Here is a 22,686-nt window from a genome sequence, read left to right as displayed (position 1 = left end):
GCTCAGCGCTATAGGCGGTACAGGAAGTCCGACACCGCACAGAGCCGTGTGTTACCGCAGTCACGTGGTTTCTCTTGGTCGGTCACATGACGCGGATCACATGACATTCAGTCACGTGCTGTTTACCCAGGAACCGGGGTAGAGTGAGATCGGAGGCCGGCGGGGGCTCCTCATGCGGTGGCTCTGTGAGCTGTGAATGTAAGTTATATGCCCCCCGGGGTGATACTACCATTTCAGAGGTGGGGGGTGGAGAGGGCTGTAGCAGAGTGTTGGGGTAAAGTTATTCCAGAGGCAGCAAGCAGGTAAATAGAAATCCCACATCTGTCCCACGGCTGGCTTAGTGTTGTGGGAGTTGTGGAATGAGGCTCTCGGGGTGAGTTATGGATAATTAACCTGGCAGCCGTCACCGGTGGGAAGAAGCGAGGCGGCCGTCACCGGTGGGAAGAAGCGAGGGGGCCGTCACCGGTGGGAAGAAGCGAGGCGGCCGTCACCGGTTGGAAGAAGCGAGGGGGCCGTCACCGGTGGGAAGAAGCGAGGCGGCCGTCACCGGTTGGAAGAAGCGAGGCGGCCGTCACCGGTGGGAAGAAGCGAGGCGGCCGTCACCGGTGGGAAGAAGCGAGGCGGCCGTCACCGGTTGGAAGAAGCGAGGCGGCCGTCACCGGTGGGAAGAAGCGAGGCGGCCGTCACCGGTTGGAAGAAGCGAGGCGGCCGTCACCGGTGGGAAGAAGCGAGGGGGCCGTCACCGGTTGGAAGAAGCGAGGGGGCCGTCACCGGTAGCTTGGGGCAGATGTTGTTATTTTGGGGGGAATTTAACCTGATCTTTTTCTACGTGTTTTTCAGATCTCTGTTTTGAATCTGTCGCGATGGGCTGGCGGCTCGGCGCCTGGAGCGCGGACCCCGTTTACTCTCCCCCCAACATGTCGGATTGTCCCAACGGCTCCAGGTGGATCTGGAACTTGTTAAATGAGTGTGCGGTGGACGGGTGGGATGTGGCCAGTGTGTACCTGGGGCTTCTCTCCATCCCGCTCTTCATCACTTCCTCCCTCCCGTGAGTATTTGGGGTGACCCTGAGGCCGTGTCGCGCGTTGGGGTGCGCCTGCGTGTCGCGCGTTGGGGTGCGCCTGCGTGTCGCGCGTTGGGGTGCGCCTGCGTGTCGCTCGTTGGGGTGCGCCTGCGTGTCGCTCGTTGGGGTGCGCCTGCGTGTCGCGCGTTGGGGTGCGCCTGCGTGTCGCGCGTTGGGGTGCGCCTGCGTGTCGCTCGTTGGGGTGCGCCTGCGTGTCGCTCGTTGGGGTGCGCCTGCGTGTCGCGCGTTGGGGTGCGCCTGCGTGTCGCGCGTTGGGGTGCGCCTGCGTGTCGCTCGTTGGGGTGCGCCTGCGTGTCGCGCGTTGGGGTGCGCCTGCGTGTCGCGCGTTGGGGTGCGCCTGCGTGTCGCGCGTTGGGGTGCGCCTGCGTGTCGCGCGTTGGGGTGCGCCTGCGTGTCGCGCGTTGGGGTGCGCCTGCGTGTCGCTCGTTGGGGTGCGCCTGCGTGTCGCGCGTTGGGGTGCGCCTGCGTGTCGCGCGTTGGGGTGCGCCTGCGTGTCGCGCGTTGGGGTGCGCCTGCGTGTCGCTCGTTGGGGTGCGCCTGCGTGTCGCGCGTTGGGGTGCGCCTGCGTGTTTCAGGCCCCGTGCAGCATTAGCCGTTCTCCTCGTAGTCTCCGTTCCATTGGGGGGGATCCGGTTCCTCGTTGATCTCAGGCGGTAGTTGTAATTGGTGCTGAGTATGTTACTGGTTTTGGCGTCTCACCCGCTCTGGGTGATCTCTTTACTTATGAAGAACAGCCCTCCGAGGCCCCGAAAGCTTGCTGACCTGTTTTTTTAGGGCCAACATATCCATTTGTGGGGCCGTTCATGTCCCCGTTGAGTAGGTTTGTATGGTTGTTTTGATGTTTGGGGAAGGCTGGCGACGCGGTAAAGCAGGTCTGTGATCCCGGGGATGACGCTCCGGGTAGAGGAACCGGAGCAGCTGCATTCCTGGCCCAGAATCCGAAACGTTTGTGTGACTCTCATCCAAGAAGTTGTCTCCGGGTTCCTGTAAACATGAATGGGCTCCCGCGGCGGTCCTGACTCTTTAGCGCGGCGGTCCTGACTCTTTAGCGCGGCGGTCCTGACTCTTTAGCGCGGCGGTCCTGACTCTTTAGCGCGGCGGTCCTGACTCTTTAGCGCGGCGGTCCTGACTCTTTACCGCGGCGGTCCTGACTCTTTACCGCGGCGGTCCTGACTCTTTACCGCGGCGGTCCTGACTCTTTACCGCGGCGGTCCTGACTCTTTACCGCGGCGGTCCTGACTCTTTACCGCGGCGGTCCTGACTCTTTACCGCGGCGGTCCTGACTCTTTACCGCGGCGGTCCTGACTCTTTACCGCGGCGGTCCTGACTCTTTACCGCGGCGGTCCTGACTCTTTACCGCGGCGGTCCTGACTCTTTACCGCGGCGGTCCTGACTCTTTACCGCGGCGGTCCTGACTCTTTACCGCGGCGGTCCTGACTCTTTACCGCGGCGGTCCTGACTCTTTACCGCGGCGGTCCTGACTCTTTACCGCGGCGGTCCTGACTCCTGACCGCGGCGGTCCTGACTCCTGACCGCAGGGGACACCCATAGGGGGCGGTTGTGCGTCCCGTCAGTCTTCCTAACCCCGAACCCCCCTCTTCCAGGCAGTATTACAGATCCATCAAGACTGGGAACATGGACAAGGCGATTTCCATCTGGTTCCTGTTGGGATGGCTGGCCGGCGACTCCTGCAATTTCCTTGGTGCATTCCTGTCCCACCAGCTCCCCCTGCAGGTATATCGGAGCGCTGCGTGTGAATCGCCGCACTCTGCCCATCGTTTCTGGAGAAGACGTTTCTGCCGACGTCCCGCGTGAAGCAACTTAATATATAATCGGGAAAGGAATAATAATAATAATAATGTTCTTCTCCATCAGACAATAGGGGTTTGTGATATGGTTGAGCTTCATGGACTATATGTCTTTTTTTTCATCCTAATTATATGTAACTATGGAAACGGATGTATAATCTGGGAGATCCTCGATATTCTTATTTATGCCGCTTTGGGGTAGCTATGAGTCCCACCGTGCTGACGCGCTTTCGCTTTCCCCCAGACCTACACGGGCGTCTACTATGTCTTGTCTGACGTTTTGATGCTTACGCTGTATATATACTACAAGTACCGGAAGCGCAGCCCCGCCGGTAAGTAGATTCCCGGGGCTCCTCGCCCGGGTCGACGGCTTTATGGTTACGGAGGAGCCGACCGGGCCACATAATGTGCTTTCTTCCCATACAGGGGCCGTGAGAATTAACGCCGTGTGCGGTTTCGTGCTGGTCGGGTCCGTGGCTTCCATGTCGCTTCTCCGGGCGCCGGGTTCTGCCGTGTCGGACTCAGGAGCCGGGGGGCACGGGCGAAGGCTGCTGGCGTTCCATGATTCGGGAAACAAGGTGCAGGAGCCATATATCCCCCGGCATCCTAATAATCTATAGGGGGGCTGTGTGTGTTACATGGGGGGCTTTTAGGACACGCTCCCTAATCTCTGATTCTTCTCCCTTTTTTAGCCGTTCACCAACCAGGAAATTATCGGAGTCTTCATCGGCTCCGTCTCCTCTCTCTTCTACCTCGTGTCCAGGATTCCACAGATGGTCACTAATGTAAGGACTGCTCCCCGATACACGGGGCTGTTGGTGATCGGATCGGTGATTGGCAATGCCAGGTACGGGGGGGGGCGAGATTAAGGACATCTGTTTTGCTTTGTAGTTTAAGAGGAAGTCCACGGAAGGGCTGTCCGTGCTGCTGTTTTTAATGGTGGTCCTCGGCAATCTGACCTACGGGACGAGCGTTCTTCTAAAGAACCCTGAAAGCGGCCAATCGGTCCAGGATTATATCCTGCGTCACCTTCCCTGGATCATCGGGAGCCTCGGAGTAATGTCTCTGGACATCATCGTATCCTTTAATCCCTGGGGGGGGGGGGGGGTTGCGGAAGGGAAATGTTATTTGGGAAAGAAAAGGGCAAACGGGGGAGCAGCAAGGAGATTAGATAGGGGGGAGTGCAGAGAGCGGCGGGAGGGGGCAGAATGAACGCACAGCTGCTCCCGCGCATGCGACTATACCGTTTTTCTTCACTCCGGTCCAGATCCTGCTCCAGTTCGTAGCTTTCCGGAAGAACCCCAACTCTTTGGAGGAGAGAGAACCCCTTCTTTCCCGGAGCTAGAGCGTCGCTTCCATTCCGCCTTCTTTTTATACCGAGTTTCCTTGTCTTTTAATTCTGTTTACAGAGGAGGGTCTCGTCGCCCGAGTCCGAGGCCCCCCCATCCGGCGCGGAGCTCTTTTACCTTCGATGGGTGCTAGAGACTATTTTTAAACGTTTTAATGATATTAATCTTTAGTCATTTTTATTTTAGCCGTCAGAATCCACCGGATACGTTCGCTGCGGTTTGCACTTTATCGGTTTGCACTTTTATTTGGTATCTCTTGGAATTAATTTTTTTTTACATTTTAGTACAAATTAAGGGATTGTGGCGCATAAGGGAATTTTTGAAATATATATTTTTTAGTTGTCGGCTCTTTTCGGAGCCCGGATGTCGTAACCGTGCCTTATTTCACAGGCCTCGCTTCTCGTAAGCGTTTTGCACGATATATTCACAAGGGAATCGGCTGGGTTTATGAGACACATGGCGTTTTACGGCGCTGCGCGGATTCCGGTTGCGCAGGAGCTGCTGACGGGCTTTAGAATGATCCCAGGACCAGGTGTTTGGGGGGGTTATTTTTGTTAAAGGAATCTTATTAAAATGGAAAGAACGTGGAATTGTCTGTCTGGTTTTATCGGTGCTGCGATCGGGTTTCCGCTCGTAAACTCAGGTATAAAATGCCTTTGAAGTGGAAATCTCCCAGAATCCTCTGGCTGCTGTTCTTAGTTTAGACAGCAGAGGGTAGTCAAGACCCGCAGGGCCAGACCTCGGATTCCTGGGAATCCCTTACACCGCGGCACAGAAGCCTGACCCTGTATAGACTAATCCCTGACTTATCTTCCACCGCAATGCAGCTGCTCCTCCTAGAGAATATGCTGTAGTTTAGGGATCTTTCTCTCAGCAGAGGTGGTAGAGGGTAATACAGTGAGGGTATTAAACATGCACGGGATAGACATACGGCTCCTGAATCTAAGACGAGACCAACGACTGATTAAGGTTTGGGTCTTTACAGCAGTTTCTGCCGGCAGATTTTTATTTTTTTTTTTATACTGTTTTGCTCGAATTCCATCACAATTCCGGATGGCTTTAAGGGGGGCTTCTCCAGCCCTACACACGGCAAATAATCCGGGCCTGGTATTTAGAATCATTTTATTGTTAGTACAGGAAGGCTCTTTATAGAAGACAAAGCTTTACAAAAAAAAAAAAAAAAAAAGTACTTAAAAAAAACCCAAACAAAAAAACCCCCTTAAGCATTCCCCAGAGACACCAGGAGAAACGCAGGACAGAAAAGAATCCGTACGCTACAAATTAATAACTAAACCCCAAAAAAATAATAAATCCCACCCTCCAAAGTAAATCAGCCCACCTGCAAACACTCCAAACAGATCAACCCTTCAAAGCCTACAACTGCTGGCGGAGATGAGGTCCCGCGGCACGCGTCGTACAGTATGTGCAAGACACAAACACAAGGGGTTAAACGGGGGCTTGTGAGGGGTAGAGCAGGGCAGAAAGGTGAGGTGGGGGTGTTCTGAGCGGAGTAAAACCCCACACTGTAAGATTTATACAGCTTTATTTAATAGGAGCGAAATGCGTTGGCTATGTAGGTGACGCAGACCAAACGACCCAAAAAAATGGAGAGAAAAAAAACAAAAACAACCCAAAACATAAAAAAGGGTGAGACGAGCATGACAGATGGGGCAGAAAGACTCGGTAAGAAATGAAAAGATGTACAGGATCGGGGAGAACATTTAACTTTGCTGCTTTCTCTTCAGAGCTTCCACTAAGTCGTTCTTCAAAGCTTCCTGTTTTGATTTGTCTGCAAATGTCTGGACGGACCTGGAAGAAAAAGAAAAGGGTTCGTATTGCGGGGGGGGGTCGGGTCAGGTGATCGCACGCCCCGATCGACGTCGCTTATAGACTCCCTTATGGATGGAGCTGGGAACCGGGTCCTTGATGAGCATAACACCTGGTTATTTAAGGTCCGCCGAGCTGCGGGGGGGTCGATGCGTCTATAACATACACCGTTGCGACCAGAATTAGGACATTCTGATTAACGAAGCCATGTTACCTCTACTGGGAATGCCCCCCGTTACTGGTTTAGTTAAAGCAATTGCCCCTTCCGGTGTCAGATCGATGAGAGGAACTACCTCCATCCTCGTGACACTGAAAGGGAGATTTTCTTCATGTTCAGCACATGGTTAGAACGGGCTGTTAACGTGATGGCCCCCCAGGATTTGGACTCTTGTGCCATCACAGGTAAGGTGTGCTGCACGTTAAGTGGTCCTGCCCCCAAACCGTTACTCACCTCAGAGGTCCATTCCTGGGACTTTACCAACAGAAAGGAGTTTTCTCCTTCCAAAACACTTAAAACGGTATACACACACGACACATGCTGCCAGGATGAAGGCTGCTACTCCATCCCGCGTGTGCGTTTGAATCACTCCATGCACCCTGCCGCCCCTGCCTCCCCGCGTGAGTAAAAGGATGCACACACGGAGTTAGTGTCTGTCACCTGCCAGGAATCACACAGCAGCCGGCGTACGAGGTCAGGCTGCTTCACGGTGTAATAATAAGCAGGTCCCCCAGGGCCGTAATCGGTGAAGCCGTCTCCTTTTGGTTTCCGTAAGTCTCACGTCAGATGCAGCTACAACCACCCGGCGAAGCTCTGACACGTAAAGGTGACCCAGCGTAATCATCACCCTGCCCCGGGCTTACATACCGAATGTCACCCTCTAAGACTTCCCTCTAACTCCTCTTGAAGCTGGTCTAGATCAACGACAGCCCCCCAAAACCCCAAAGTCATGCACCACGTAACCAAGGCAGGGCTGCCAAGGTTCTACACAAGGCTTTGTTGAGCCATGCAGTGTACATCACAGTGCCCCGGGCTCCACACCATGCTGAGAACACCAGCCGGCACCGAGGGAAGAAGTGGTGGGCAACGGGTACCTGGGCTAGTAATCAGGCTGCAGGAGGATCTGGCGCTGTGTCAGGACCTGAGAGAGCTCTCTCTGCAGTTGTCTAAACTTAATGTTGTCAGGGATTGCATCTATAGATCTACAGAGATGAGTTTGGAGGTGGGGGAAAGAAGCACAGAGATGAGAGGTAGAAGGCAGCAGAAATGAGAGAACAACACAAGGAACTGGGGTGAGAAGGCAAAGGAATGGCCCGCGTTCCAGAGCAGGAGGAGGAACAGACCGTCTGACATACACACACATGGAATAAACTGATCACCCCCTCCCAAAACCTGGAACTGGAGATCAGCAAGGAAGACTGAGAAAGGTCACATGACTTGGCTCCCCTCAACACCCCCCCCCCCCCCAAAAAAAACAACTGGGGCTTTGAACCGCCGAGGTTTTTAAAAGATGCCGTTACCTTAGTCCATTGACTATGTCCTTGGTTTTTCCAAAGTAAATCTCATTGAGGGTGCTTCGGATTTTGTTCTCCATATCCTACGGAGAGACACGAGGAGGTCACATTGAGAACGCAGGACACGGAGAGAGGAAGGTTCTTGGCCGAGTAGGAGAGCAGAGGCGCACACTTACCTCTACGAGCCGTCCAATGTTGGCTATGTGCGGGGAGGAATCGCTCACGGTCTCGTCCTTCTCCATCTGAAAGCACAGTACGGGGGCTTATAAGACGACGCAGAGAACGGGGGCCAAATCACTACATTGAAAATGCCCTTGGGCATCGGAAGACCTGCCTGGCATTAAATATACTGCTGCCAAACGGAGAAACCCCAGAGAGGGGGGAGAGCTTGCAGGAGAGGGGTACCAGCGAAATAAGAGCTAGTGGGGTAAGGGGTACCTGTCGGGTGAGGCTGCCTCCCAGGTTCATGGTACCGGATCCAGTCTTGTTTGTCTGCAGCCACAGCATCACGGTGGAAGTCAGTTTGTAATGGGCGGTACGGCCGCTGGACTTCTCCTGGAACCCGGAACAAGTGGGGGCAAAAAAATAATTCAATATCCCAATACTGAGAAAGGAGATGCTCTTTCCCCAAACCAGACCCTCTCAGGGCTAAGCCTTACAAGCCCCCCATACAAAGAACAGATGCACCATTAGTATCCAGGCCAGACACTCCCATCCCCAGGGCAAATGTTCGGATTTATTTTGGCCGCACAGGGAAGGTGTGAGCTGTCTTTCCACCCCGGCACATGTTGCCAAGAGCGGTGGGGCCTGGAAGGTGGCCCAGTCTTGGCTCGTATCCATAGAAGGGCTGTGGGGTCTAAGTTACCTGAACCTCCACCACATGGATGGAGTCCCAACATCCCTTGATCTTCTTGGAGCCGTCTCCAGCTTTCTTGATCAGGATCACTCCTGCAAAGCCGTGGTCCAGGTCCCAGAGATACACGGAGGAGACGCCTCCTTCGAAATACCTGCCGGGGGACACACGTCAGACAGAACACATCACAAACCTAAACAAAGCGGCTCCAGATATGACCCCTACAGAACAGCGCCGACTAAGGCAGGGGCATCATGGAGGTCAGTAAATGGAGCGCTGGCACCTACGAAGGGCTCTGCACATCTCCGGCTCTTAAACTAATAAAATTCCTTTGGCCCCCCAAGAGATATCGCAGGAACTGACCCCCCTGCAGCTAACAGGGTGCAGAAAGAGCCCCACAGCATGGTCCCCGGCAGCCACTCGCACCGCTCCATCTGCCACCGGACCCGCCGCACGCCGTTACCGGCCGGAGCAGCTGGACCCGATCCTCCTACCTACAACGGCAGCTTTTGATCATAAAAAAGAAGTTGAAAGGAGCAGGCCTGAGGACGGGGGGGGGTCAGGGACAACATTTTAGTTTTGATGTGGTTGGGCCCGATGCGTTTTTACATAACTGCCTTTCCGGGGTATTTGAAGAATGTGCTAAAAAACGATGCCTGAAACCACACAGAGCCCCGGGGGGGGGGCAGACCTGGACAGCTGCCTAGCGGCAAACGCACGGCAGGAGCTCATAAAAACCTTCAGGCCAGGAGCAACAAACTGCCCCCCATTCCCTGCCTTCAGCTGAGTTATTGCACCCCTTTTGACGAGTGTGTGTTATTAGTTTTTATCGAGGGTTAATAACCCAGCTTAAAGCCCAGCATTTGGAAGACATTACTTGTACGATATTCATACAAAACACCTAATGTGTCACGGGGTCACTGGCATCTCCCGTAAATAATCAATCACCTGTCCACTCTCCTACTGCCACGCCGCCAACCGCCGCAGAGGCAGCGCCAACCGCCGCAGAGGCAGCGCCAACCGCCGCAGAGGCAGCGCCAACCGCCGCAGAGGCAGCGCCAACCGCACACACATTTTGTACTAATTTCCCCTCATTCCATCAGATGTTGGGGTTCACAAGCCCCTTTAAGTTAACGAGGTGTCTTTTTCCTTCATAGCCCTAAAGCTTGGTGGTATGAGGTATATATTTTAGTAGCCAGTTATTTTGGTGCTCCTATAGACCACAAAACAAATCAGGCACCAACATTTACTGGGTGCAGACCAGGAATCTCCCCTGTTCCGCACACTCCGTATGTCTGATCACGCCACGGCTGTCCTAGAAGAACCCAAACCTTAAATAAAAGGAATGGTGGTGGGAGCCGTCCGTGATTCTCCACATAGGATGATTATTCATCGTCCTTGGAGCGGAGCGCTGCAGTACCTTTCCCTAAATAGTAATCTATGACTAAGAGCGAAGAATAAAAATAAAGAATTCTCACTCGCAGCGCAGCCCAAAACCACAAGAAGGAAATATTGCGTCACCCATCGCAGAGCAGAGACAATAAATACTTTATCACCAAGACAAATATCGGACGCCGTTCCAAAGCAAAGAGAGAAAGGATGAGACGGATGAGGCCGGTGCTATAACCCACGGGGTACTTTCCGCTCGCCCTCCGATCACCGTTTCCACGTATACAGAGAGCTCAACGTAACCGCAGCTGCTTCTAACCACAAGGTAACTGGCACGGCCAGACGTGGCGCCAGAGCCCTTCTGACAGGTACCCGGAGGGGGAAACTACCCCGGCCGCGCAGGTGCAGCTCCCAGAGCCGGCACGCCAAGCTTTCCATGTAAGAGAAGATCTCGCGCCAGCTGCTCCGAGTCCAGCAAACATCTGCACATCGGAGCCTGGCCGGGAGCTCGGGGAGAAACCCGATCAGGATGTTCTGTGAGCTGCTCCACACCGTGCCAAATCCTCGCACATCCGCGGACACGGCGCTCGGCCCGGGTGCCGGAGGGAGTAACGCGGTAAATACGCGCGCACGCAGAGAGGAGACGGCCGGGCTGTGCATGTCATCAATAAACCTCGCTGCAAACCACGCAACGCCTTTCACTCAACCTACCCGTCGCCGAGCTTTTTACTGCCCTACAGGCTCCACGGTACGGTGATAAACACCGCGAGAATCACCCCAGACGTTGCTAAGAGCGCAGGGATCTAACCCACTGCTCAATAAAGCCGCAGGGGAGTGTGTGATGATCTCACGATGACATCACACTTTCCAAATTTAGCTGCTCATGAAGTAAGAAGCATCACTTACAGATCCCGGTACTGATCGAAGGCATTGTTGGCCTCCACTTCCAGCTTGCGCAGACGGGCAGATGGCATGGCACCATCTTCCAAGGGAGGGTCGTACTTATTACTCCACGGTGACCTGGGGGGCGAGAGCGAAGGAAAGCTGCTTAGAAAACATTCAATTAAACGGGGAGCAGACGACGTTGGAAATCTCATCGCAGAATTCAGGACAACATTCCATCGAGTTACCTGTAGGAGTCGCCATCTCTGTTATAATCACAAAGCAGGTAGTCCTTCCCGACAACTTTGTCCCGAGCGATTTTAAGTGGCTGATCCACAGAGGACAGGAGATCTTCACATAGGCTGGGCACCTGGGCAAGAGACAGACAGAGTGCTTCACGCTCACTAAAGAGCCACCCATGAAAAACCCTTTCACAGTCACTCCGTGGGGCATTTAAAAAAAAGCTTAACCCTTTAAATAGCAGCTTTGTGGGAGAAGGATCAGACATCGACTACATTCAAGCTCAGGCAGCTAATGGTAAAATATATGTGTAAAATATGTGTTTAGGAGCCGTGGTGAGAGTATCTGACGGTTAGAGGGACAAACGATCACAGAAAGGTGCCACGGCCCGGATGTAAAGCGTCCCGGCGGTTTAGGAAATAGATACTCATGCATGAGCGGGCCAGATAAGGTCCAAGCGGCGCTCCCGTGTAAAACTATAGACTATCAGGAGTAGAGCGAAGACGGAAGGCTATGCCGGGCGAGGAGGGGTAGGATGCCATAATGCGAGCTTTAGAAAGTCTTCAGGGGACATTCGAGGAGGGCCAACACAAAGAGGACAAATTGAAAGAAGTTAATGAGATTCCGATAGTGGCCTGCGGAACAAGGTTCCTCTTGTCAAACCTTCCACAGCGGCTCCCCCCGTCACCCGGCCCGGTATCTGTACAGAACTTAATTAAGTTAACCCACTCCACACCTGCGACACAAGACTAGAGGTCTTTGTCTGGCCAGAAACCAGATACCTGCAGGGGTGGCCGGCTGGAAGCACGGGACAGGCCACGGGCTGACAGGTGGGAGGTAAGGGCCGGGGATCAGCTTACACCCCACTCAGAACGTCCTTTCATTCTTATCCTCGTTCTTGAGTTAGGCTTCCCTCCAACAGCGTTTAGCGAGTCTACTGGGTAGCATTGTGTAACCTGCAACCCCACTCAACAGAACGGGGGACTAATTGCTTCTGCCCGACACAGGCGGACATCGTCCCGCAGGACCCGATCCAGGACAGCAAGGGGAGGTCTGGAAAATAGGTTCCAATACGAAGCATGCGAGTGCGCCAAGGAGAGCAGCGGGAACTCCTCCAGACACTTAAAAGCCTCCTGGCGCCCGCGCTGTACATCACGTACAACAGAAAACACTTCGGTTCCTAGAAGACACTCATGTGAGTGAGCGACTTGGCTGAGCATTACTCGTGGATCATGGGATATGTGACTGATGGGTCTCTTAATGCGCTCTAATTACTGGCGCTCTAACTAAAAGAAATAGACAAGGGAAAGCATAGCCCCTGCGTTCTCTGCTAACGAGGGCAACCAGGTTGAGATTAGGAGGTCCAGCACTGGGTGGAACGTCGCCCGCCGTTCACAATGGCTCTCGCTTCATTAATTGCCAAGAGCTCGTTTGCAGAAAACACACAAGCAAAGGCCACAACCTCAGCGGGACGGGACGGGGGGAATCGGAAGTTCAAGTTCTTCAGTAACAAAGCCCACCGCAGACCCAGCCCACCCTTACCAGGTCAATGAGGTCGCTGAGGTTCTTCTCGATCTGTTGGGGAGGGAGACGCCTCATCAGGTCCAAGGCACAGTCCAGCTGTTGGTCACTCTGTAACATTGAAAGAGAAGAGAGCTCATCTAGCGACCAAATAATAATAACGATGTCCAACAATCGCCAAGTACACGGGGCAGACATAGGTTCAGGGAATGGCGACGGCCCCATCTTTGGCCCCCGGGGTCCCGTAGAATTAAATAACACAACCAGATCAACAAATGGTTTCAAGAGATCAGAAGGATCTTCCCGCTGGTCACAGGGAAGCACGCGAGCTACCGGATCCCCCACGATGTGATGTGAGCTCGCATTGGGATTCTACAGAATCTCCTCCTATATGTATTTGCCCCTTTCCTACCCCCTAACCCTGTTTAGTGAGCGCCGGCGTTGGCTCGGTAATCCTTGTGGGGTATCTAACCAGACCCCCCAATCCTACTTGCATGCATGAAAAACATTCCCATTGACCGCAGTGTGAGCGCCTTCCTGTCATTGATTGGTTGCTTCAAGCAACCAATCAATGGAGAACATTTTCAGACCAGAGGAGGGAGCTGTAGCTTCTCCCTAAGGTACCTAACGTTTTAAATTTTGATCCAAAAAATGCTTTAAACACAGATATTGTACCGTCCCTTTAAACAGGTGAGTTTACTACCCAACCGGGGTTTAGCTTGGGTAACATTGTTTTAGACCATGTGATTCCCCCAGGGGCCAACGACATCAATAATCTGGAATGGCGGTGGAATTTGTCATTGGCCGGCGTTCGATGACTTAACGGTTAAATTCTTCTGCTCAAGTCACACAACGGCGGAGAATCGGGACCTAGACTCTGACGGCGTGTTTTGGTCGGGGCAAGTGGGCTCGGAGCCAGAAAGGAAAAGGCTGCAGTTCTACCTTCTTCCAGCAGGGGGTTATTAGAGGACCCCATATTCCCAAATGCACCGTATGGATCAAATTTATATCAAGCCGAGGGGAAGGCGTGCCAATGCCCCCCCCCCCCCCCCGCTCGGGAAGACACTCAGGTGCCAGCCCCCCGCAGCGACAGACGCGGCCTTTCTAATTTTGTACATGCAATCGGAAACTGATTCTTATTTTATCCTCGGTGTCTCTAGAGACGGCGAGAGGTCGTGTGAATCTGAACGAGGGTCTCCTGGTGAAGACCCCGCGCCCGGGCGAGGAGCGTGGGAACCCGGGCAGCCCTGGCACGTCTTCGCTATTCCTGCCCCGAGGGTTAAAATGCCAGAATCTCCCCCGGGTGACGTATAATTACACCAAGAGATGTCGCAACAGGCAAGACCTCCTAAAGCCGCACTTTGATGTCTTTACAAGATAAAGAAACATTCAGAAACAACGTATCAAAGAGCACGCGCCGTGAAACCTGTGGCGACGGAGCCCGTAGCAGACGTAGAGCGCAGCACGCGAGGCCTCCGCGCCGCTAAACGCTTCATCTCTCGGAAGCCTGAAACCCCGAGACTTCATTGTCGTTATTTTCCAGCCGGCTGGATAAAAAGGCTTTCATCTTTGCAGACTGCCGTCTACTGCGAGATCAAAACACTTTCTGGTGTTCTTCCCTCACCCTTCATCGGGCTGATCTCTACGGGGTGACGTCTGTGATGCCATAATCTGTGCCCCGCGTGACTGCTGCCTGGGTGCGTTGTTACCCCCGGCACAGATCCTCACCCCCCCCCCCGCGCGCAGATCTTTACAGCTATTGCGCCGGGTGCTCGGTAACAGCTAGGCGGCAACACGCCTGACGGCCGACACCGACGGACAGCCGGGTCTCCATCGGACGGCCTCTGCGCTCGACTCATGCCCTCAATGATGGGGGCTCCAGGCGTGACCCCAAAAACTAACGGCGTGACCCCCGAGCAGCGCAGATGACGAGGGGGGGGTATATTTAGTTCTGATTAAGATTAAGGCCGAGGAGATCGCTCAGGAACGGCGGGCAGTCCGCGCGCTAAAAAAGTGCGGCCCCTGCAACAGGACGGAGAATAAAGAGTCATTTCAGCGTTTTCTCCGCTGTTTTATTCCGCCCCTCACTTTTAACGCGGTTTGACAAGCGCACCGAGCGAGACTCCCCGTACACGAGACAGAAATGCAAAGCGTGGCCAACTGTCATAAACAAGGAGCAGAGAGGGGCCGAGCGGGGGCCGGTAGAGAGTAAAATAAAGCCGCGTCCCGGTGAGTCACGCGGCACAGCTGTTCGGGGACGCAGGGGGACGCTAAATCAACTTCATTCCTTTACCGAGGGTCCCCAGAATCCCCCCGCACGGACCCTGTGCGCATCCTAAAGCCATTACACGGCCCGTGTTTATCTTGCTGACGGGATGTTTACATGTTCCCGGCATCTTTTTTTTCCCTCCCCTTGTTAAAAGGCAGAAGGGAAATCTTATGTTCCTTTCATCCGATGCCAAAAATCCCATCCGTGATGCGGTCGGCCGGACGCTGCGAGCGCTAGGAGTCTTGGAGGGGGGGGGGGCTGCGTGCGCCGGCCGGCCCGTAACGTGTCCTGCTCATCATCAGCAGCTGGGATTCATTGGCGGGTGACGTCCAACCATTCCACTCCCCTCTTCCCCCGTATGCAAATTAACTGATGGGGGGGGCGTGCATTCCTCTACACAAGAGGGGTTAATAAATAAGTGCACGTGCCTATTGGTCACAACATCACGCTATCACCACCCAGGTCTTTAAGACCAATAAGAAAATGTAACACTAACAGAACACAGCGCGATAATAACCGCGTCCACGCTCTGCCGCCGTTTAGTCGCTCGGGCCTCATATTCTTTACTCTATTGCCTCCCCAAGTTTGTGGACTCCAAGCGCTAAACCTAGGACGGCGGCCACGCTCTAAATCTCCGCCGCGCTTCTCACACTCCCTACATTCAAAGGGTATGACAAAACTAGAACCGCCGGACCGAGACGAACCCATTCACTGGCTGAAGAGGGCTTGGCTAGTGAGCTTACAATCTAGAGGACAGCAAAGATTTTTGGAAAAGAAGAGCACAGAGAAGTCCAGGTGATGGGAACGCGGCTCGTAATACAGCGCTAGGTGGGAAGAGAAGATACCTGGCCGGGCAGCGGACAAATCTCCCGCAAACCCAACAAATAACGGCGGTCTCCGAGCCGAAATAAAGAATATGGTCTTATCGACTAAACGGTTTCCTAAACCCTCCCACCGTCACGCCGAGGGTCAGCCATGGCGTTACTCCCCACGGATCGGCGTCGGGACGAACGCACCCAGAGAAATCTACCCGAGACCGTAACGTAAAAGAAACCCGCGCAGCAGGGGTCTCACGCGCCTCCCCCCACTCTAACCGTTTTATCATGAAACGCGCTCTCGTAGGTGGCAATTGGCACAAAACGCTATGTTTCCGGATTTATGACTGTTTATACAGTAACATAGCGACGGCGCGAGAAAAACGTTTTCGAGATGGGAATATGATTTCTCCTCCAAACTCGCCTCGTGTCTCATGTGATGCAGAACCAACTGGAGCAGCCTCCCAGCAGAGGTGGTAGAGGGTAATACAGTGAGGGTATTAAACAGGCATGGGATAGACATACGGCTCCGGAATCTAAGACGAGATTAAGGTTTGAGTCTTTACAGCAGGAGAAACGGGCGACTAGACGGGGGCCGCCAGGGCCAGCTCTTGTAGAACTGTAACTCTCATAATGCTCAGCCATCCTGGCGCTCAGTAGCTGTGTACTGGTGTGTACTGGTGTGTACTGGTGTGTACTGGTGTGTACTGGTTATACGCCAGCGCCGGTTGAGCTCCGCGGCAGCTTTAGACTGGACGCGGCACCAAAGAGGTTAATGACGCTCGTCACTCTCAGCCGTAAAACGATTCAGGCTGGAATGCGCTGACGCAAAGGATGCCAGACACGGCCGGGTATCGGGTTCGGATCCCAGCTCCGCTCAGCAGCGAAAAGCCGAGGCGACACATTCCAAGGAACCGGCTCCAACCGTCGGCCATCCTCACTCCCAGCACGCTCAGCCACACAATCATGTACCCAACTAAAGCCGAGGCGACACATTCCAAGGAACCGGCTCCAACCGTCGGCCATCCTCACCCCCAGCACGCTCAGCCACACAATCATGTACCCAACTAAAGCCGAGGCGACACATTCCAAGGACCCGGGTCCAACCGTCGGCAATCCTCACCCCCAGCACGCTCAGCCACGCAATCATGTACCCAACTAAAGCCAAGGCAACACATTCCAAGGAACTGGGTCTAACCGGCAGCAATCCCCGTGGACTCCCACTCCCAGCACCCTCAGCCATGCAATCACTTACCCAACTAAAGCCGTCACGCGGGTTAAAGGTTCGGAAGATATTGTTTTCAGTGACCATGAATTGAATGGCAGTCGGTGCCAACACTCGCATAATGACTGCCCTTATCCCCGCCCCCTCAACACTCCCAACACCAATCAGCTTCAACCAAAGGGGAGGAGCAATTTACTGGGCAGGCAAAATGCAGACTCAGGAAACAGGAAGTTAAGACTGAGATTAGAATGAGGCGTGCTGAGCGCACACGGGAACAGACGACACGCGTGAGCCCGACGCGCCGCCCGCCCCCCCGAGAATTACTAGCAGTCGATAATTATCCTTGGTGTTATTACACGGGGAGCCCCCTGCGCGCCCCTACAGTATGTATATGTAACACGCAGCGCTCTAAGAGACCGCACTGTGCGGGAAACGATCAGAAACACGCAGCACCGAGCACACTGACGGCGGGACTCTCCACCCGCCAGACCGGCTCCTTATCTCCCCAAAAATACAACAAACAGCGGAACGATGGCGGAAAGACGAGACCGGCGCGCTGGAAGCTGCGGTCACCGACCGGCCGGTGGCTGGGAAGCGGATTCCTTGTGACGAGGTTCTAACGTGTCCGGATCCGCTCTCCGGGGTAACCGACGCGTTTCATCAACGTCTAATAGAGCGCATCACTCCATCCCCAGAATACCGTCTAATAGAGCGCATCACTCCATCCCCAGAATACCGTCTAATAGAGCGCATCACTCCATCCCCAGAATACCGTCTAATAGAGCGCATCACTCCATCCCCAGAATACCGTCTAATAGAGCGCATCACTCCATCCCCAGAATACCGTCTAATAGAGCGCATCACTCCATCCCCAGAATACCGTCTAATAGAGCGCATCACTCCATCCCCAGAATACCGTCTAATAGAGCGCATCACTCCATCCCCAGAATACCGTCTAATAGAGCGCATCACTCCATCCCCAGAATACCGTCTAATAGAGCGCATCACTCCATCCCCAGAATACCGTCTAATAGAGCGCATCACTCCATCCCCAGAATACAGTCTAATAGAGCGCATCACTCCATCCCCAGAATACCATCTAATAGAGCGCATCACTCCATCCCCAGAATACCGTCTAATAGAGCGCATCACTCCATCCCCAGAATACCGTCTAATAGAGCGCATCCCTCTATCCCCAGAATACTGTCTAATAGAGCGCATCCCTCTATCCCCAGAATACCGTCTAATAGAGCGCATCACTCCATCCCCAGAATACCGTCTAATAGAGCGCATCACTCCATCCCCAGAATACCGTCTAATAGAGCGCATCACTCCATCCCCAGAATACCGTCTAATAGAGCGCATCACTCCATCCCCAGAATACCGTCTAATAGAGCGCATCACTCCATCCCCAGAATACCGTCTAATAGAGCGCATCACTCCATCCCCAGAATACAGTCTAATAGAGCGCATCACTCCATCCCCAGAATACCATCTAATAGAGCGCATCACTCCATCCCCAGAATACAGTCTAATAGAGCGCATCACTCCATCCCCAGAATACCGTCTAATAGAGCGCATCCCTCTATCCCCAGAATACTGTCTAATAGAGCGCATCCCTCTATCCCCAGAATACAGTCTAATAGAGCGCATCCTTCTATCCCCAGAATACCGTCTAATAGAGCGCATCACTCCATCCCCAGAATACAGTCTAATAGAGCGCATCACTCCATCCCCAGAATACAGTCTAATAGAGCGCATCCCTCTATCCCCGGGGCGAGTGTTTGGGGAGCTGCAGGACACATCAGTGCCGAGTACATGAACAGGTTCTGTAAGTAGCCAAGTCAGCAGAACTAATTAGCGAGTGGGACTCTCTGCTTGAAACGTCCTGACAGCCAGGAGGAAGTGCAGGGCAGGGAGCGGCGGCACAAAATTGAGCAACGGAGCAGAGCGCGGCTCAGCACTTCCTGCCAGAACACCCTGCGGCGCTTACCGGAACTGTAATAACCACGCCGTGCAACACACTCAACCACACACACCCCTACACCGGTACCGGACGGCACCAGACAGAGCCCACACACCCACACCGAACAATGCCGGGGCTGTCACCAAACCTGATCACGTGTCACATGTATTTACTTTACACGCAAAGATAAAGGGTTTCCTGCAGCTACGGATTCAGCAGAAACGCTGTTAAAAAACCGTTATCGGTGACTCTGCGCACCGGCGGGTTCCACTCACACTCCGAGCTCCCCGGGCGTCCGGCTAATAGCGGTAATTAATAATATGATCTCATCTATATGTTATTACACACGGTGACCTCATCTATATGTTATTACACACGGTGACCTCATCTATATGTTATTACACACGGTGACCTCATCTATATGTTATTACACACGGTGACCTCATCTATATGTTATTACACACGGTGACCTCATCTATATGTTATTACACACGGTGACCTCATCTATATGTTATTACACACGTGACCTCATCTATATGTTATTACACACGGTGACCTCATCTATATGTTATTACACACGGTGACCTCATCTATATGTTATTACACACGGTGACCTCATCTATATGTTATTACACACGGTGACCTCATCTATATGTTATTACACACGGTGACCTCATCTATATGTTATTACACACGGTGACCTCATCTATATGTTATTACACACGTGACCTCATCTATATGTTATTACACACGGTGACCTCATCTATATGTTATTACACACGGTGACCTCATCTATATGTTATTACACACGGTGACCTCATCTATATGTTATTACACACGGTGACCTCATCTATATGTTATTACACACGGTGACCTCATCTATATGTTATTACACACGGTGACCTCATCTATATGTTATTACACACGGTGACCTCATCTATATGTTATTACACACGTTACCTCTTCCCACACCAATGACCCCACGTACCTCCTAACCGCCCCATGTAAGAATTCTGCACCCTCCAGTCACACCCTTCCTGGGCGCAGCCGGGGACTCCCGGGTCTCAGGGCGTGGAGCTCCGACACTACACCCTCTCTCCCCGCTCCACCACCATGAATACCAACACTGCAGCGACATAGGCCGTGGAGAAGTACAAACACTGAATGGTAACGAATACCCCAGACTGTGTACATCAACAGGTGTGTGACATCCTACCACAGCGAGGGGTATTATATAAATACCCCTCCCTGCGCTTATCATATAATTACCCCTCCTGTGCGTGGCCGCCTCTGGCTCTCTACGTGGCGCCGAGTGAGCGTGGCCGCCTCTGGCTCTCTACGTGGCGCCGAATGCGCGTGGCCACCTCTGGCTCTCTACGTGGCACAGAGCGCGCGTGGCCGCCTCTGGCTCTCTACGTGGCACAGAGCGCGCGTGGCCGCCTCTGGCTCTCTACGTGGCACAGAGCGCGCGTGGCCGCCTCTGGCTCTCTACGTGGCACAGAGCGCGCGTGGCCGCCTCTGGCTCTCTACGTGGCACAGAGCGCGCGTGGCCGCCTCTGGCTCTCTACGTGGCACAGAGCGCGCGTGGCCGCCTCTGGCTCTCTACGTGGCACAGAGCGCGCGTGGCCGCCTCTGGCTCTCTACGTGGCACAGAGTGCGCGTGGCCGCCTCTGGCTCTCTACGTGGCACAGAGTGCGCGTGGCTCTCTACGTGGCACCAAATGCGCGTGGCCGCCTCTGGCTCTCTACGTGGCACCGAGTGCGCGTGGCCGCCTCTGGCTCTCTACGTGGCACCGAATGCGCGTGGCCGCCTCTCGCTCTCTACGTGGCACCGAATGCGCGTGGCCGCCTCTGGCTCTCTACGTGGCACCGAATGCGCGTGGCCGCCTCTCGCTCTCTACGTGGCACCGAATGCGCGTGGCCGCCTCTGGCTCTCTACGTGGCACCGAATGCGCAAGGCGCGTGGCCGCCTCTGGCTCTCTACGTGGCACCGAATGCGCGTGGCCATCTCCCTATTTTTACATAGAACAGAGTGTGGGTGCCTATAGCGCTAAATAACTGAATGCAATTTGTTCTCTCTAAGAGTATATAGTATAGAGAATATATCAGCGTGAATAACTGTCTCTACACACACACATATATATATATATAGCAAAGAGTGCAAGCGTCTGCCACACACTCTATATTTAGTAATGAGGGCAAGTGGCGGTCTCTCTCTCTCTTTCATATATACTTATATACGTGAGTGCCTATCTGTGAGTGGCTTTCACTCTCTATAGCATTAAGTACTAGTGGCGCTCTCTCTCTCTGAGTGAGGCTCTGTCCCCCAACTAGCTCTCTGTCTCTTCCCTCCAGCACTGGAGCTGAGTGTGGCTCTCTCTTCCCTCCAGCACTGGAGCTGAGTGTGGCTCTCTCTTCCCTCCAGCACTGGAGCTGAGTGTGGCTCTCTCTTCCCTCCAGCACTGGAGCTGAGTGTGGCTCTCTCTTCCCTCCAGCACTGGAGCTGAGTGTGGCTCTCTCTTCCCTCCAGCACTGAGTGTGGCTCTCTCTTCCCTCCAGCACTGGAGCTGAGTGTGGCTCTCTCTTCCCTCCAGCACTGAGTGTGGCTCTCTCTTCCCTCCAGCACTGAGTGTGGCTCTCTCTTCCCTCCAGCACTGAGTGTGGCTCTCTCTTCCCTCCAGCACTGAGTGTGGCTCTCTCTTCCCTCCAGCACTGAGTGTGACTGGCTACGCTATAAGGCCGCTCACACCCTGGTCGTCCTGTAACCCCCTAGAGGCCACCAACTCCACCTAATGACGTCAACGAGAGCCGATGTGACGTCACGGCAGCCCTCCAAGGTGCGCCATGCAGATAAACATGGGTAGGGGAATGACGGGGCCCCCGGGATCCCTAGCGACCCAATATGCTTTTGTACCCTCCCCCCCGGTTACCATGGCTGCGGTGGGTGCGGGCCGGCTGTGGAAGGCGGGGCTGCGCTCCGGTTCTGCTCCGGTTCGGTGTCGCTTTGCCCCGTAGGCCCGGTAGCGCCTCCACTTCCTCAGGACCTAGGAGTGAACATCCGGGTCAGCAGATCCCGGAGCCCAGGACACGCCCCCCGCACTGTCCGACCACCAATCAGAGAGCAGCCTTCCAGCCATCACCAAGTATGGAGAGCGCGAGACGAGCGCGGAGAGGGGCGGGGGCCGGGAAGCTGGGCGGGGACAGTGAATGACTGACAGGTGACTGACAGCGCCTGAATACTTTGAAACATTAGCACAAGCCTTCCTCTGTTATAACTAACGTGTATCCGGCGAGCAATCAGCGATCACTCACCAACCAACCAGCAACCAATAGAAAACAACCACTGATCACCAATCAATCAGCAACCGATAGAAAAAAAACTGATCACCAATCAATCAGCAACCGGTGATCACTAATCAAAAAGCAACCAATAGAAAATAACCAGTGATCACTAATCAATCAGCAACCAATAGAAAACAACCAGTGATCCCCAATCAGCAACCAGTGATCACCAATCAATCAGCAACAATAGAAAACAACCAGTGATCCCCAATCAATCAGCAACCAGTGATCACCAATCAATCAGCAACCAATAGAAAACAACCAGTGATCCCCAATCAATCAGCAACCAATGATCACCAATCAATCAGCAACCAATAGAAAGCAATAAGCAAGCAATAGGACAGCAACCTAAACATAAGCAGTGTGTGGCAGCGTGCGTGTCTGTGTGTGGCAGTGTGCGTCGCTAGGTGTGAGATTGTGACAGCGTGTGTGGCAGTGTGTGTGTGCGCGTGTGACACTTGGTGTGAGACGGTGTCCGTGTCTAGGGATGACTGTAACCATCTGGCCATATGATAATGCATGTAATTGATGGGCTGTGTAACACATCAATGCATGTATAACCTTAACATGATATCACGCCAGCAACATGCAATGCGTGTCAGAGC

At 53.8% G+C, this 22,686-nt stretch overlaps 2 protein-coding genes across 2 annotated transcripts; one reads left to right on the top strand and one right to left on the bottom strand.

The window, feature by feature from the left end:
- The first annotated feature begins 863 nt into the window (after positions 1-863).
- LOC149275680 (lysosomal amino acid transporter 1 homolog) lies at positions 864-4,237 on the top strand. The gene is made up of 7 exons (XM_089504457.1): positions 864-1,048; positions 2,689-2,818; positions 3,137-3,224; positions 3,319-3,470; positions 3,585-3,677; positions 3,784-3,969; positions 4,160-4,237. Exons 1-7 carry the CDS (start codon positions 864-866, stop codon positions 4,235-4,237), a joined length of 912 nt encoding a protein of 303 aa, XP_089360583.1.
- A 1,732-nt stretch (positions 4,238-5,969) lies between these two features.
- Positions 5,970-14,324, bottom strand: LOC149275679 (F-actin-capping protein subunit beta isoforms 1 and 2-like). Its single transcript, XM_089504456.1, has 10 exons — positions 14,220-14,324; positions 12,487-12,576; positions 10,953-11,074; positions 10,729-10,842; positions 8,446-8,587; positions 8,019-8,135; positions 7,757-7,822; positions 7,587-7,663; positions 7,161-7,268; positions 5,970-6,050 (listed from the first exon to the last, which is right to left on the bottom strand). The coding sequence occupies exons 1-9, from the start codon at positions 14,322-14,324 to the stop codon at positions 7,166-7,168; spliced, it is 936 nt and encodes a 311-aa protein (XP_089360582.1). The 3' UTR covers positions 5,970-6,050; positions 7,161-7,165.
- Between the last annotated feature and the right edge of the window lie 8,362 nt (positions 14,325-22,686).

Source organism: Sceloporus occidentalis, unplaced genomic scaffold, assembly GCF_023333645.1.
Source record: "Sceloporus occidentalis isolate IW3139 unplaced genomic scaffold, rSceOcc1.0.p SCAF_271, whole genome shotgun sequence".
NCBI lineage: Eukaryota > Metazoa > Chordata > Lepidosauria > Squamata > Phrynosomatidae > Sceloporus > Sceloporus occidentalis.
The sequence above is the reverse complement of the archived record's forward strand: the minus strand, read 5'-3'. Positions and strand labels throughout refer to the sequence as shown.

Bases quoted from the DNA above. Each gene is read 5' to 3' on its own strand.
- LOC149275680 (XM_089504457.1), top strand. From the start codon at position 864: ATGGGCTGGCGGCTCGGCGCCTGGAGCGCGGACCCCGTTTACTCTCCC. The intron at 1,049-2,688 runs GTGAGTATTTGG...CCCCTCTTCCAG, and splicing joins TTCATCACTTCCTCCCTCCC to GCAGTATTACAGATCCATCA. The intron at 3,970-4,159 runs GTATCCTTTAAT...ACTCCGGTCCAG, and splicing joins TAATGTCTCTGGACATCATC to ATCCTGCTCCAGTTCGTAGC.
- LOC149275679 (XM_089504456.1), bottom strand. From the start codon at position 14,324: ATGAGTCGAGCGCAGAGGCCGTCCGATGGAGACCCGGCTGTCCGTCGG. The intron at 10,843-10,952 runs GTAACTCGATGG...CTCGCCCCCCAG, and splicing joins AGAGATGGCGACTCCTACAG to GTCACCGTGGAGTAATAAGT. The intron at 8,588-10,728 runs GTAAGTGATGCT...GTCCCCCGGCAG, and splicing joins TTCGATCAGTACCGGGATCT to GTATTTCGAAGGAGGCGTCT.